Source organism: Otolemur garnettii, unplaced genomic scaffold (assembly GCF_000181295.1).
Source record: "Otolemur garnettii isolate 467f Iridium unplaced genomic scaffold, OtoGar3 scaffold00017, whole genome shotgun sequence".
Classification (NCBI taxonomy): domain Eukaryota; kingdom Metazoa; phylum Chordata; class Mammalia; order Primates; family Galagidae; genus Otolemur; species Otolemur garnettii.
Window position 1 is genome coordinate 27,787,103 of NW_003852412.1, and position 15,029 is coordinate 27,802,131.

Genomic DNA, 15,029 nt, shown 5'->3' on the forward strand with positions numbered 1-15,029 from the left:
TTAATAAAGTCTAAATTAGATTTTTATAGTCTTTTTTATAGTTTGTTAACAAGTATTGCAACATAAGACAGCATTTAATATTCAATCTTTTCTTTTTTACTCTCAGAAATCCAGACAAGCCAAAAAATAGCAGTAAGAAACAAATTTCTCAGAGAACACACTGTTGTGCCCTTTCAAGAGTCTTACTTGCTTGGGGTTTTATTGAGTCTTTCTGCTGCCAAGTGGTGAGGAGAACTACTTTTGTTCCAAGAGTGAGGAATTTAAAAGGTCTGCATGGTTCTGGACTGGGGTAGAGGCTGATGTCTTCTTGTTTTCTTTTTTCTTGTGGTCCACGGCTCACGTGGCCATATTTTTAGGAATATGTATTTCCCCCGAACTCCCCAGCATTCTCTAAAGTACTAAAGACACCACGGGTCGTAGGCTGAACCTAGGCTTAGAATCAGATTGCCTTGTCTTAATGTAATCTTGTTCGCACCTACTGAACTTCAGAAAACCCAGGACTCTATATCCCTGACTGAATAACTGCTTTTTCTATATCTCGGGACTTTTTGTTAGAAAAAATAGTAGAGCTGAATTGGGCGATTTCTATGGTTCCTTTTGGTCTAAAATGACAGAGATTATGATCATTAACCTAATTTTATTAGATGTACACCCCACTCAGCATTAATTTACTACTTCTTACATACACTGTAAAAAGTAATAAAGGTGATTCACTTTCTAGAGCTAAAATTCTATGATTCTAGGACTCTATAATTAGAAAAAGTGGCTCTTGCTCTCATTATTCTCATAATTAAGTTGTAACTGAACTTGTCTTTCTGAAGTTTATTTGGACCTTTAGTATCATAGGGCCTGAAACACATATCTCTTATATTTGCATAAAAATTAATCAGTAATTTAATCTACTAAACTCATATAATCTTCATTCTTGTAAGTGAAACTTTAGAAGTGGCACACTTACAGCACTGTGCTGTACCAGTAATTCCCCAGGACACATTTATGATAAAAATGTAAAAGGGAAACTATCTCCATAAAAATTAAAATGAAAACAAAATCCTGATTTTCTTCCTGCCCACTCCCCATCAAGTCATGTGTATTCATTAAAATCATTCATTCACTCATTCATCAAGGGAATATGTTCTGGTGAAAATTGCCATTAATTGCCATGGCTATTGTGAAAAGAAATTTTTGTGTATGTGTGTAGTAACAGTTACCTTTCTCTGTAATGTGATTATAAAACATTGGCACATCTGAATTCTCTTTTCAAAATATTGAAAACAAGCACATTAATAGCTGCTCTTAAAAAATAAACTGGGCCAAGTGTGATGACTCATGCCCATAATCCCAGCACTTTGGGAGACCAAGGCAAGAGAATTGCTCGAGGCCAGAAGTTTGAGATAAGCCTGGGCAATGCAGCAAGACCCCAACTCTACAAAAGAATTTTAAAAATTAGCTGAGTGTAGCTGAGCGTAGTCCTAGCTACGTGAGGCTGAGGCAGGAGGATCCCTTTAGCTTGTGCTTGAGGTTGCAGTGAGCAATGTTTAGGCCACTGCACTCCAACCTGCGTGACAGAGCAAGACCCTGTCTTAAAACAATAACAAGAAAGAAAAAGAGAGAGAGAAAGAAAAAAAGAAAGAAAAGAAAACTGAAAACTTCACTTACCTCAAACCTCTTTGAAAGTCTGTTATTCTCATAAAATATAGTTTGCTTCTGCCTCTCTCATCTGATATTTGACATCACACATATTCCAGTTAGAATAGAGAATATTAAGCAGTTGATCCAAGAAAAGAGAGAGGAACTCAAGTAGTTTTCTATTCTGTGCACAAAATAATTACCTAATTTCTCAGTACTGATTTTTATTTTGGGGGGTATAACTTTGAATTATCCTGATTATTTCCCTTGCTTTCTAGGCTAAAACAATATGCTATTTTATCTTTTCAAATATTTACCTAGTATGTAAAAGTCAGGATCCATTCAGGAAACAGAAATCATTCGAGGTATTTCAAAAGGAAGAATTCTAATGTAGGGTGTTGGCTACCCTGGTGATGGAAGATTTGAGGAGTCAAATAAGGGATGTCAAGCAAGATAGACAGAGTGGGAAGCCACAACCAGCCCTTGGACTGGAGCTACCAAGGGACTGAGTGTGGGAGACTTGCTTCTGGGGCCACCAGGTGAAGATGAAGTCAAGCCAGACCTCCAGGGGACACTGGAGTTAGCAGGAGGGCCATGTGGTGGCCACAGAGCTTCACCGGGAGAACTCAAGAGTCACAACCACTACCTGAGATGCTCCCTGAAGCAAGAGAAGGGAAGAGACACCCTGGTTCCCTACAGCTCCCACGCTCCAGCCTTATATCAATACCTTTAATTGGCCAAACCTTCCCAGAACCCAAAAAGCAAGGGACCTAGAAGATGTAACTTCCTCTGACACAGGGCAGAGCAGAAGCCTGGCAGGGGATCTTGAGAGCAGCAGGCCAGGTTCGGCACACACCAGCAGGAGGCCAGTTCACAGTGTTCTTTCCTTTCCCCCTTTAGTCCCCATTTCTTTATCTTTCAGCCATTCCCTACAGCCTATGTTCTCAAAGCGAGAGCCCGAGTCAGGATGAGAACAAAGGTCTCTTGAATTCAACCTCCCATCTCCTATGGAACAGATTGTACAAGAGAACAGTGTTGAACTAAGTTGAATTTTCATCAAAAATTTGTTAAGTCAGTTTTCAGTCAGAATTTTTTTTCTAGTGGCAAAAGACAAACCTCAAAATATTTTGATTGATCATAATGGATTCACAGACACGTGGTGATGACGGTGCCACACAGGGTGGTCATAAAGTTCGTGTGCAATCTTAAATTACACATTATTTTAAATTGCACATGAACTTTATGGCCATGCTGTATATAAAATTTTTTACAACCACTCTTTTTTCCTCACTTACCTCTTTTACTGGTAACAATTGCTCTGGATAAATACGGGTTTCATTTGCTCTGGGTTTCTCTATTACTTCTCTATTGGATTTCTCTAAAATTCCTAAGCAAAAGAAAAGAAATGTACAAACATACATTGAAAAGAGAAACATTCCGAATGGGAGGGATTAATAGTTTCAGGTTAAAATTAATGATGTAGAAAAGCTCTATCCACAGTACCATGGACACGGCACCACATCAATAAGATGTAGGGCGAGGTCACCACTCCCAGAACAACAGAACCAAGATATAGACAGTCCTATTCCACACACAGCATGATGACACCTATATGCTAGTTATATTCATATTTAATGTACATGAATATATAATCTGTAAAATAAAGACCCAGTGGTCATTAATCCACTCTCATGAAGATAACGCAGAGTTAAGAGTAAGGAATAAATATTATTTTCTTTGTTCATTTAAAAAGCCATTCTAGGGTAATGCATTTAAAAATTGGTGGTGTTTCTTAGTACATTAACACTTCCTTTCTTGAAACAATGAAGAACATATAAATAAACATCACTTCGGGAGGCCAAGCCAGGGGAACTGTTTGAATCCAGGAGTTTTAGACCAGTCTGAGCAACATAGCAAAACCCCATTTCTACAAAAAAATTTTTTTTAATTAATTTTAATTAGCTAGGAGTGGGGGTGTGTGCCTGTAGTTCCAGTTACTTGGGAGACTGAGGCAGGAGAATCACTTGAGCCCAGGAGTGTGAGGTTGCTGTGAGCTATGATGATGCTACTGCACTCTAGCCCAGGCAACAGAGCAAGACCCTGTGTTAAAAACACAAATACAAGAAAAAAAGAAAATGTATACTCTTAAGCATATCAATGATTCATTTGAAAAACACAAATACTGGGACAGATATAAAATCATCCCTAGTTCCTAAAATAAAAATATTTCCTTAGCTTTTAGTTTTTACAATTAAGAAACACTTTTTTGGGCTCGGTGCCTGTAGCTCAGCAGCTAGGGTGCCAGCCACATACACCAGAGCTGGCAGGTTCAAACCCAACCTGGGCCTGCCAAACAACAACTACAACCAAAAAATAGCCCGGCTATTTGTGGTGGGTGCCTGTAGTCCCAGCTACTTGGGAAGCTGAGGCATGAGAATTGCTTGAACCCAAGAGTTTGAGGTTCAGCACTCTACCAAGGGCGACATAGTGAAACTCTGTCTCAAAAATAAACAAATAAACCATAAAAACCCTTCGTTTTGATGGGAAAAAATAGATCTTCAAAAATTCAATGAATAAATACTCCAGAAGGAAATCTTTTCTCTTTTCCATTAAGATTATATTATATTAATGATAGTTGGATTTAATATGAATAATTTAGCATTTACCTTTTTTTCCCTTAGACTTGGTATATAATGATGAATTATATATATATTTAATCCAATTTTTCTCTTTTCTCCAAAGTACCATGCATTTTAAGAATTAGTTATTCCTATGTTCTGGGCAAAGCAAATTTCAAAAGCAACATTTTTGTACAGAAAGTACACTAAAGGCCAATATTCCATTTGATAGGCAATAGCACCACCCTTTTATCAGAGGAAAATTTATCAGGGAAATTTTTATTAGAGTTTCATCTGAGGAAAAGTTTCCATCAATTCTAGTGTTTCTTACTCCTTTTTGGATTTGTGAACACTTCTGGGTACTTGATCCAACTGATGGAACCTTGCATACAAAAGTGCCCAGAAGGTGTGGTAGCCGTGAGTGCATCTCACACACGCACACATTAATGCATGCACACTTGGGCACACACACTCATGCACGTACATACAGACACTCATGCACCACACACAGGCACACACATGCACACACGGGCACACTCAGGCGCACACACTCATGCATGCACACATGGGCGCACACACACTCATGCACACACATGGCCACACAGGCACATACACTCACACACGCGCGCACACACAGGCACATACATGCACAGGCGCACACACACAAGTACACACACATGCACAAGTGTGCACGGGCACATGTGCTCACATACACATATGCACAGTTGGGGATTACCAGGCCCTCTTATAAAGCTCACTATGAACCCCATGGGCTCACAGACTGCACTTCAAGATTCTGTTCCATTTATAAAGACACATCACAACATAGAAAAGGTTTTAGATGCTGTATTATGCCATTTAACCTGAAATGCTTTCTCTATGGTTTGCATTTTATGATGTCTTTTTAAGAAGATGGTGTTCTAAATAAGGATCATTTCTAACCGAAATAAAATCCAGATTAATCATAGATTTTTAAATAAAGAAAAATGAAACTACAAATCCATAAAAACCTGGGTGTGGTGGCTCACACCTGTAATCCTAGCACTTTGGGAGGGTAAAAAGGGAGTATAGCTTGAGGCCAGGAGTTTGAGACCAGCCTGAGCAAGAGTGTGATACTGTCTCTACAAAAAGCAGAAAAATTAGCTGGGTGTGATGGTGCACTCCTGAGTTTGAGGGTACCGTGAGCTATGATGCTGTCACTGTACACTACCCTGGGTTGTAAAAAGAATCTGTCTCAAAAAAAAAAAAAAAAAGTAAAAAAGAAAGAAAAAGCCTATTAAAAGAGATTATGGAATTATTTTTCAAAGATCTATACAGAGAAGGCTTTTAGGACACAAAATGCAAAAATCAGAAAATAATTCCACACAACAAACATACCAATAAGAGTCAAAGGACATACGGCAAACTGACTGGCAAGCTTCCAAAATGTCCACTTTTGAAAATTAATAGACTTAATGTGTTAGCAAAGTTTTAGATTTTTACAGGAAAATTGAGCAGAAAGTACAGAAAGCCCCCCCCCCACATCTTCCTGTGTACATTTCACCTGTTGTTAACAAAATGTCTTGCAATGATGTGGTGCATTTGTTATAACTGACAGAAAATATTGGAATATTATTACTAACGAAAGCCCACAGTTTATATTAGGGCTCACTCTTTGTGTTGTTCCATGGGCCGTGCCACCCCCCCCCCCCACACTACTGTGGCCCACAGCAACTTCACCGTCTCAAGATGCGCTGGGCACCCCGCCCTGTGCTCCTCTGCCCTCCCCCTTCCTCCTGGCAACTACTCGTCTTTTTTCCGTCTTTACAGTTCTGCCTTTTCCACAGTGTCAGACGGCTGTAATCAGACAGTGTGCAGCCCTCTTGTCGTTGGCTTCTCTCATTCCCAACGCGCACTAAGGGCGCTGCCCGCGGTCCCCGGCGGCCCTCTCCTTCCTTTTTCCTGAGGAGTGACATTCCATCGTGGTGATGAACCACAGCCTGTTTGTCTACTCACCTACTGAAGAAAACTTCGTTGCTTCCAAGTTTTGGCAATTACAAATAAGGCTGCTGTAAACATTCACGTGTGGGTTTTTGTGTGGACGTTAAATTTTCAGCTCATGGGGTAAAGACCTAGGAAGTGCAATTGCTGGATCACGTGGTAAAACTACTTTTGGCTTTGTACAATGCTGCCCACTGTCTTTCACAGAGCCCGGACCATCCTGCATCCCTAACAGCAATGAACGAAAGGCCTCCACATCCTCGCCGGAGTTTGCTGGTGTTAGCTTGTTGGACTTCAGCCCCTCTACGAGGTGTGTGGCGGCATTTCCCTCATGGTGTGATGCTGAGATCTTTCCAGATGCTTATTTTCCATCTGTACATCCTCTTTGGTGAGGTGTCTGTTTAGATCTTTTTATGCATTTTTAAATTTGGTTGTTTGTTTTCTTGTTGAATTTTTAGAGTTCTTTGCATATTTTGGTTCTGCAAATATCTTTCTCTTAGTCTGTGGCTAATCTTTTCACCTTTTTAATGCCTGTATCCCTTTAGTTGGTCATTTCACTTTAGAAATTTACCTTCCAGATACAGCTGTGCACTATTACAAACTATATAACTATATAAAAAGTAGTTTAAGAAAATTTGCTCTGTCATTGTTTGTGGTAGCAAATGAAGAAGAAATAAAAACCCATAAATTTCCATCAATGAATAGCTGGCTAAATTATGATACATGCACAGGTGAAAAACTATTCAGCTATTACAAAGAATGAGGTGGTTCTACTTTTCCTGAATTTTTCATATAAGAGAACATCTCCATAGTCTGACAGGATTTTGAGTTATTTTTGTATGGAGATATAAATAAAACTGGTTATTTTGTCCCATTCAAAAGTTTTACTAGATGCATGTGGTAAGTGTACCATTCATATACAATTTTTAAACAAAAGAAATAATAAGGATCAAGTTGTTAATAACATGAAGTGACAACATTTGGATTCTTAATGTCACTTTACTTTCTTTAGATAGCTCAGAAACTGGCTAATTTAAAAGGCACTTACCCCGGGAAAATACCACTAGTTTCAAGTACAAGCTTTAGAGATTGTTTCTGGAATAACTATCTGCCATTGTGCTGCTGTAGTTTAAGACGGTGGGAAAAGTTAATTATCTAGTATTTATCATTTCCCTCCCAAATACATTATGTTTATTCACTCAAAGGAATGTGCTCAGATGTTTATACAAACTATCTGCCTATATTCAAAATGAGTAAGAGGAAAATGAAGCTTCCAAGACTTCTCTTGCTGGTGAGCAATTCTATAGTAAGATAGAGAAATGAATGATCATGATAACCTTTAAAATATAATCTCCCCCCTCCAAAAGGTGAAAAGATTATTTTTAAAAAACTCAATTCTATGTAGAGAAAGGAAAGGTATCTTTTTAGGTAAGATGGAATGCATATAATAAGATATCTTGTGGTTGTAATGAATGGCGGCATTTTTACCTTTGTTTAGAATGGTCAATTTCAAAATTTGGCAATGTAAAATGCCATAAGCTCTGTGAACATGTGAAGAATTAGTTCATATGTTTAAAAATATGTTGAAAATTCTATACATTTATTATCATTGTCTAGAGAAAGTAGCCATCTTTGGCTCGTTGCTTTAAAATATGGCTATTTGCATGCAGTCAACTCTGGTTCCTTTAAAAGCAGGCCTAGATTAAGAACCTCAGAAGAGCAGAGGGTCACGAGAATACCAGCTGCTCAACAGCTTCCCCTACAGAGTTCTCTGTGGTTTATTTTACACTTCTGGTTAGTTTCCACACTGCCACTTTCTTTCATAGAGAGTAGAGGTTGGCAGTACTTCCCTGTGACATCCACTTTCACACCCAAATTGGTCTTCATAGGTTCCCATTGTGCGCACTACAAAGCAATGTGCCTCGTTGGCAGCTCTAAATGGGAACTACAAGTCTTTCTTTTCTTCACTGTTCTTTTTCTGGCTCACAAGCAACCTCCCACCAAAAGCTGGATCTGTAGAAGAGACTACATCCAAGAGATAATACCATGAAAAAGTATGAAGAGAAGCCCAGGTGGCCACCTTGCAAATTTCCAATGTGGAAGCCTTCGACCTCTCTGCCCAAGAAACAGCTAAAGTCCTAGTGTAATGAGCTTTACAAACCCTAGGAGCCTCTTTACCTTAACTACATACGCCTCCCTAATACAATCCCTTAACCATCTAGCTAAGGAACTCTTAGAAGCCATTTGACCCCTCTTAAGACCCCCTAAGAGTACAAACAATCTTTTAGAAGATCTGAAATCTTTGATTCTTCTGAGACAAACCCTAAGTGTTCTTCTTACATCCAATTGAAGCAGCCATTGCTCTTTGTCATTGCTGGGGCTAAAGAAAAATGAGGGCCAAGAAACCTCCTGGTTTAGATAAATCTCAGATGCCACCTTTGGAAAAATTGAGGAACTGCCCAAAGAACAACTTTATTCTGAAGGAGCCTTAGAAATGTCCATAAATCAGAGCTGAGGCCGCTCCACACATGTCGTCACCTGACATAGGAAGGCGTCACAATGGTCGAACAATGTCCTATCATTTTCTGAAGTGACAAAAATAGAATACCATCAAATCATGACCCCCCAAAAGTAAATAAATATAAAGAGGAAATATCTTTTTCTTTCTCAGAAAACATTTCTTGTGTCTGTACAAAATTTCTTGTCCACGTTCAAATTACTAAGAGAACTACCAATTTGGCTGAGTCTACAATATAATAGCAAACATCAAAGTAAAAAGTAAAATACTTGGCTAATCATCTTTATACTTTTTCTATGTGATGCTAAGCACTTGGATATTTCAAAAACATCTGCACAATGAAAAAAAAATGAAACCCTCCCTTTTCATCAGATTGTTTGGATTACATAGACATAGCAGGTTACTCTTTCCAAGATCTTCATTAGCAAAACATGCTTCAGTCAAAATAAATACACAGGAAACCAAATGATTTGCTCTTTTTTTTTTTTTTCGCATTCTCTCCTGCACAGGATTCTAAGTAAAACATTAGCTATCAGGAATACCCAATAGTTACCTTATGATGTATTTGGCTTCCTTAATCATTTGTTTTAAGAAATCTTTTCCTTCCTGATTTAAGAAACCAATGCTTTTGATAAGAATTGATTAACTTGGATTCACTGAATAAAACATTTAAAATTTTTCTTGACAATCTCTCTCAAGATTATTCTTCTCAGGGAGCCATTTACATAAAGTTGTGCCAAATTAAATCAATCTTGGCTTTGTAATAAAAAAATGAATCTCAATAATAAAGAGTACACAAACCACAAGGGGCTGTTCGAGTGCTCACACATCTATTTCTTAGACTTACCCTTCCAAATTCCTTCTACATCTTGTGTTCACTAACCCAGAAGGTGTTTAGATAGTATCCCGTTACTAACGTGATACCAAAGCTGCTTTTGTCTGCCTTCTTACTTATATGATAACACATGTGGGGTAAGACAGTTTATTGTGGCCGAGTTACATATTTGCTTTGTTGATTTTATTCAAGAATGGCAACTGTTGCCCTTAAATATACAGTGTGTACAAGTGTCTCAGTTGTTTCATCTTAATTTAATGCAGCTGAAGTAGATTTTTTTAAATTTTCATTTTTTTTCTTCTTTGTCTTGAAATCAGCATATTAAATCTTTACTTCAATTCTTGGCCATTTCACCTTTATATCTTTATAATACTTCTCTAACACAATTCTAGTGTTGAATTTTATGCTGCCTTTAAAAAAAATAAAATTCTCAGAACTGACCTAAGTTTCCAAGGGCCTGACCGAGGACCCATACCAAATGGTTCCAAATGGCCAGGGGCCTAGATGTTTTAAAGTTTGTTCTGGTTCTTGTTCCACAGCTTAGAAAAGATCTACTAGAGATGTGGATGAGAGGTGCTGAATGTCAGCTAGGCATGAGGGCTGAGGACCAGCGCCGAATGTCAACTGCATGACACACGAGCAGACCAGTCAGTAATTAGGATGTTGTATTTTTCTATTCAGATCTCTCTTTGGTCACTGAATCAACTCTATCTAAAAGACCTTTGAAGGCTCACATTATCTCTTAATTAAATCTACTTTTTAAATTCTGTCTTTTAATTAACATGTTTTCTGTCTTATACTTTTATTATTTTCCCCTTGTTTTTTTTTTTTTTGGTTCGATTTCAGAAATCTATAATCCACTTCCATTTTTCTTCAAATTACCTCTACATATGGAAAAGCAATCGACATTATTTCCTTTGTAACTTAGCAGTGCTACCTAAATTTAACCTGAAATATAGAAGGCCAGTAAATTATGCTCAATATAAAACACACTCCAACTTTATAAGTTTTCTGGCATTATTTATATAAAGTAAATTTAAAAATGAGAGTAAACATACGGAGTGAAATAAATGTCATTTTTTACCAAGAAATCATGTTTTGGGTTGAAAATTTCAAATGAATTATTAATCACTTTCTTTCCTCACTTTGTTTTACAGATCCAGCCACTGTATATATTTATTCTCCTGAGAATAAGTATGCTATCATGTAAAAGAGTATTTTGTGCATTTCACCCTGGTAAAGACAGAAATCTTTATAAACATACATATGACAAAAGAGAACATGCCTTAATCATTGTGCCTTTGACCTCTACCTTTAATAATAGAAATATTAATTCAACATACATGGCATAGCTCTTGCCAAAGGGACTCTGTTAAGATTAACCAAATTTAAAACAACATATTATGTCATTTTAATTACTATTATTTTAACAACTCACATTTATTGATAGTTTATGATGAGCTAAATGTTCTTTTAAGTACTATATGTACACTAAATCATTTAACCCTCATAGTCCTATATAACATTAGAATCTGAAGCTTCTAATTCTGAAAGAAAACAAAGAAAAAATTATTTTAGTCCCACATTACTATTTTGAGGATGAGAACATTCTGGGTAGGGGAGACTAGATGTTTTGCTGGAGATCAGCTCCTGGCAGAAGAGAACCACTAGGTCACCCAGTTGCCTCTTCGGCCTGCAGGCCAGCCTGTGTTTATCAAAAAAAAATTGCTCTGATTGTACATAAAGACAATTATCCAGGATGCTCATATGATATTTTGTCTGTCAGAATTAAGGAATTTTCCAAGTACAAAACATAAAAATGTAATCTATTGTGCACATTATACCAAATGCTTAGATGAAGAATTCTATCCTGTTTTTTTTGTGTTTTTTTTTTTTTCTTTTTCAAGAAATGAATTCAAGGAGGCAGGAAATAAAAACAGAAATTATAGCTTTATAAATTTAAACAAAAGAGCACATTACCTGAAGTATTCCTGGGCATCTTGAGTAATATAAACATTTCTTTGAACAATTCTTGAACTTCTTTTTCTAGTTTCAACAAGGATTTTATGAGCTGTGATAAGAATTGGAGTTCATCTAAGGTGAGGGAGTAGTTTCCTCCTTTTTGTGGGCTTTCAGGAATTACTGTGAAAAAGAGATCAATACTGTTGTATATTTTATTTGTTTTCTCAGTAAATATTAGAACAATCTATGTGATTCCATAAACCATTAAAACTAACAAGATTCTGCATAATTAAACCAAGTTTGTTCATTAAGAAACATATATAATCTCCTAGGAGCATCTTTTCTCCTGGGAAGCTGGAGGGGAACATTCTGTTTGATGCAAATATGGCAATTAAATAACTAAATTGATTCTCAGAGTTATAAACATGAATGTACTTTGTGAGTTTTTTCTTTTTTTTTTTTTTTTAAGGCTGGGAGGACTAATCAGGAGGAAACATCAGATAAACCCATATTGGAGAATATTCCATAAAATAGCTGGTCTGTACTTTTCAAAATTGTCATGTCAGAAAACACAAAGTTTAGGAAATGTTCCAGTCTAAAGGACTCTAAAAAGACATTATGGATAGCTGGAATCAGTACATGATCAATATTACGTATGGCTGGAATCAGTACACGATCAATATTATGTACGGCTGGAATCAATACAGATCAATATTATATACAGCTGGAATCAATACAAGATTGATATTTTATTTTGCTATAGGGCAATTTGGTGACTTCTGAGTGAACTCTACAATCCAGTGCTATTATTGCATCACTGTTAATTTCCTGATTTAGATAACTGTTCTGTGGTTATGAAAAAGAATGCCCTTGTTTTTAGGAAATGCACACTGAAATATATGTAGTGTAACAGTGAATGTCAGCAACCTATTCTCAGTTCAGGGGAAAAAGTTTTGAAGAGAGAGAGAGAAAGCAATGTGGTAAAATAATTAACAAGAGTCTGAAATTGAAATTTTAAAGGAAAAAATACTATATAAAAATATACTCTTCAAGACCTTAAAAGTGTTCCTATCATTTATTTATTTATTTAATATGTATTTATTTTTGAGACAGAGTCTTACTCAGTCACCCTCGGTAGAGTGCTGTGGTGTCACAGCTCACAGCAACCTCAAACTCTTGGGTTAAAGTGATTCTCTTGACTCAGCCTCCGCAGTAACTGGGACTACAAGTGCCTACCACAGTGCCTGGCTGTTTTAGAGACAGGTCTTGCTCTCGTACAGGCTGGTCTCAAACTGGTGATTAAGGCAATCCACCCACCTTGGCCTCCCAGAGTGCTACGATTACAGGCATGAGCCACCACGCCTGGCTATGTTCCTATCATTAAAAAGAAGTGAATTAATTTAGCTCTTGGATCTAGACTACATAATTCATAAAATTGTGTTTAAAAATAACTTCTATCTAAATAATTGTGATATATAAACTATTTGCAAAGAAACAATACTACCTATATGAAGGTTGATCTTTTTTGCTCTTATAATGCTGTTACTAGTCAAATCACACTGCCATTTTAGTGTGCTAAAATTAAAAAAAAAAAAAACAGAGTATGGAGCATAATTCACTTTCACACATTCCTAAACAACTTCAATTTGTTGCTTTTATTTTATTTTATTTTTATTATTTAATTTTTTTGTTAAATCACAAACACATAGATCATGTATATATTCATGCATTTATGAGGTACAATGTGCTGATTTCATGTAGAATTAGGAGCATTTACATCACACTGGTTAATATATACCTCATCTCGTTTATTAATTATTGTGTTAAGACATTTATACTCTGTACTTAATAGATCCAACATGTACCCTTGCATTATGCACCATAGGTGTGATCCCACCATTCATCCTCCCTCCATCTGACCTCCCCTTCCCCTTCCTTCTCTCCCTCCTCCCTCTTTCATTCTGGGCTATAGTTTTGATCTATTCTTCATATGAAAGTGTGAGTGATTGTAAATTGGTTTCATAATAGTACTGAGTACATTGTATATTTTTTCTTCCATTCTTGAGATACTTTACTAAGTAGGATATGTTCCAGCTCCATTCATGTAAATGTAAAAGAGGTAAAGTCTCCATCTTTTTAAAGGCTGCATAATATTCCATGGTATACATATACCATAATATAATCCATTCATGGGTCAATGGGCACTTGGGCTTCTTCCATGACTTGGCTATTATGAATTGAGCTGCAATGAACAATCTGGCGCAAATATCTTTGCTATAAAGTGATTTTTGGTCTTTTGGATATACATCTAGTAGAGGAATTGCAGGATCAAATGGCAGGTCTACTTTTGGATCCCTCAGTCTTCTCTATACTTCTTTCCAAAAGGGACGTATTAGCTTGCACTCCCACCAGCAGTACAGAAGTGTTCCCTTTTCTCCACATCCATGCCAACATCTATAGTTTTGGTATTTTGTTATGTGAGCCACTCTTACTGGAGTTAGATGATATCTCAAAGTGGTTTTGATTTCCATTCCTCTCATGATTAAAGATGAGCATTTTTTCATGTGTCTGTAGGCCATATGCTTATATTCTTCAGAGAAGCTTCTGTTCAAGTCCTTTGCCCACAATGAAATGGGATCTCTTGTTCTTTTTTCATTAATAAATTTGAATTCAATGTGGATTCTGATTATCAAACCTTTGTCAGAAGCATAACCTGCAAATATCCTCTCCCATTCTGAGGGCTGTCTGCTTGCTTGACTTACTGTGTTCATGGCTGTGAAGAAGCTTTTTAGTTTGATCTGATCCCAGTAATGTATTTTTGGTGTTGCTCAATTGCCCAGGGGTCCTCCTCATAAAGTATTCTCCCAGGCCAATTTCTTCAAGTGTTTCTCCTACACTTTTTTCAAGAATGTTTATAGTTTCATAACATAAGTTTAAATCTTTTATCCAGTGAGAGTCAATTTTTGTTAATGGTGAAAGGTGTGGGTCCAGTTTCAGTCTTCTACAAGTTGCCAGCCAATTCTTCCAGCACCATTTGTTAAAGAGGGAATCTTTCCCCCAATTTACATATTTGATGGGCTTATCAAAGATCAAATGACAATAAGTGTCTGAGTTCATCTTTTGGTTCTCAATTCTGCCTGTACATTTAACTATTTTTGTGTCAATACCATGCTGTTTTGCTCACTGTAGATTTATAGTATAGTTTGAAGTCAGGTAGTGTGATTTCTCCTGATTTGTTTTGATTTCTAAGTAATGTCTTGGATATTCAAGGTTTTTTCTGGCTCCATATAAAATGAAGAACTATTTTTTCCAGATCTTTAAAGTATGACAGTGGTGCTTTGATAGGGATTGCATTAAATTAGTAAATTGCTTTGAGTAATATGGACATTTTAACAATGTTGATTATTCCCAGCTGTGAGCATAGTATGTTTTTTTCATTTGTTAATGTCTTCAGCTATTTCTTTTCTCAGAGTTTCATAATTCTCTT

General features: G+C 36.7%; 1 protein-coding gene across 1 annotated transcript in view; it reads right to left on the reverse strand.

The window, feature by feature from the left end:
- LOC100940593 (uncharacterized protein KIAA0825) overlaps window positions 1-15,029 on the reverse strand; it is a 90,277-nt gene that overhangs the window by 63,678 nt on the left and 11,570 nt on the right. Inside the window, 2 exon segments of the mRNA XM_023510864.1 lie at window positions 2,925-3,016; window positions 11,561-11,722. Of these exon segments, the coding sequence (XP_023366632.1) occupies window positions 2,925-3,016; window positions 11,561-11,722 (254 nt within the window).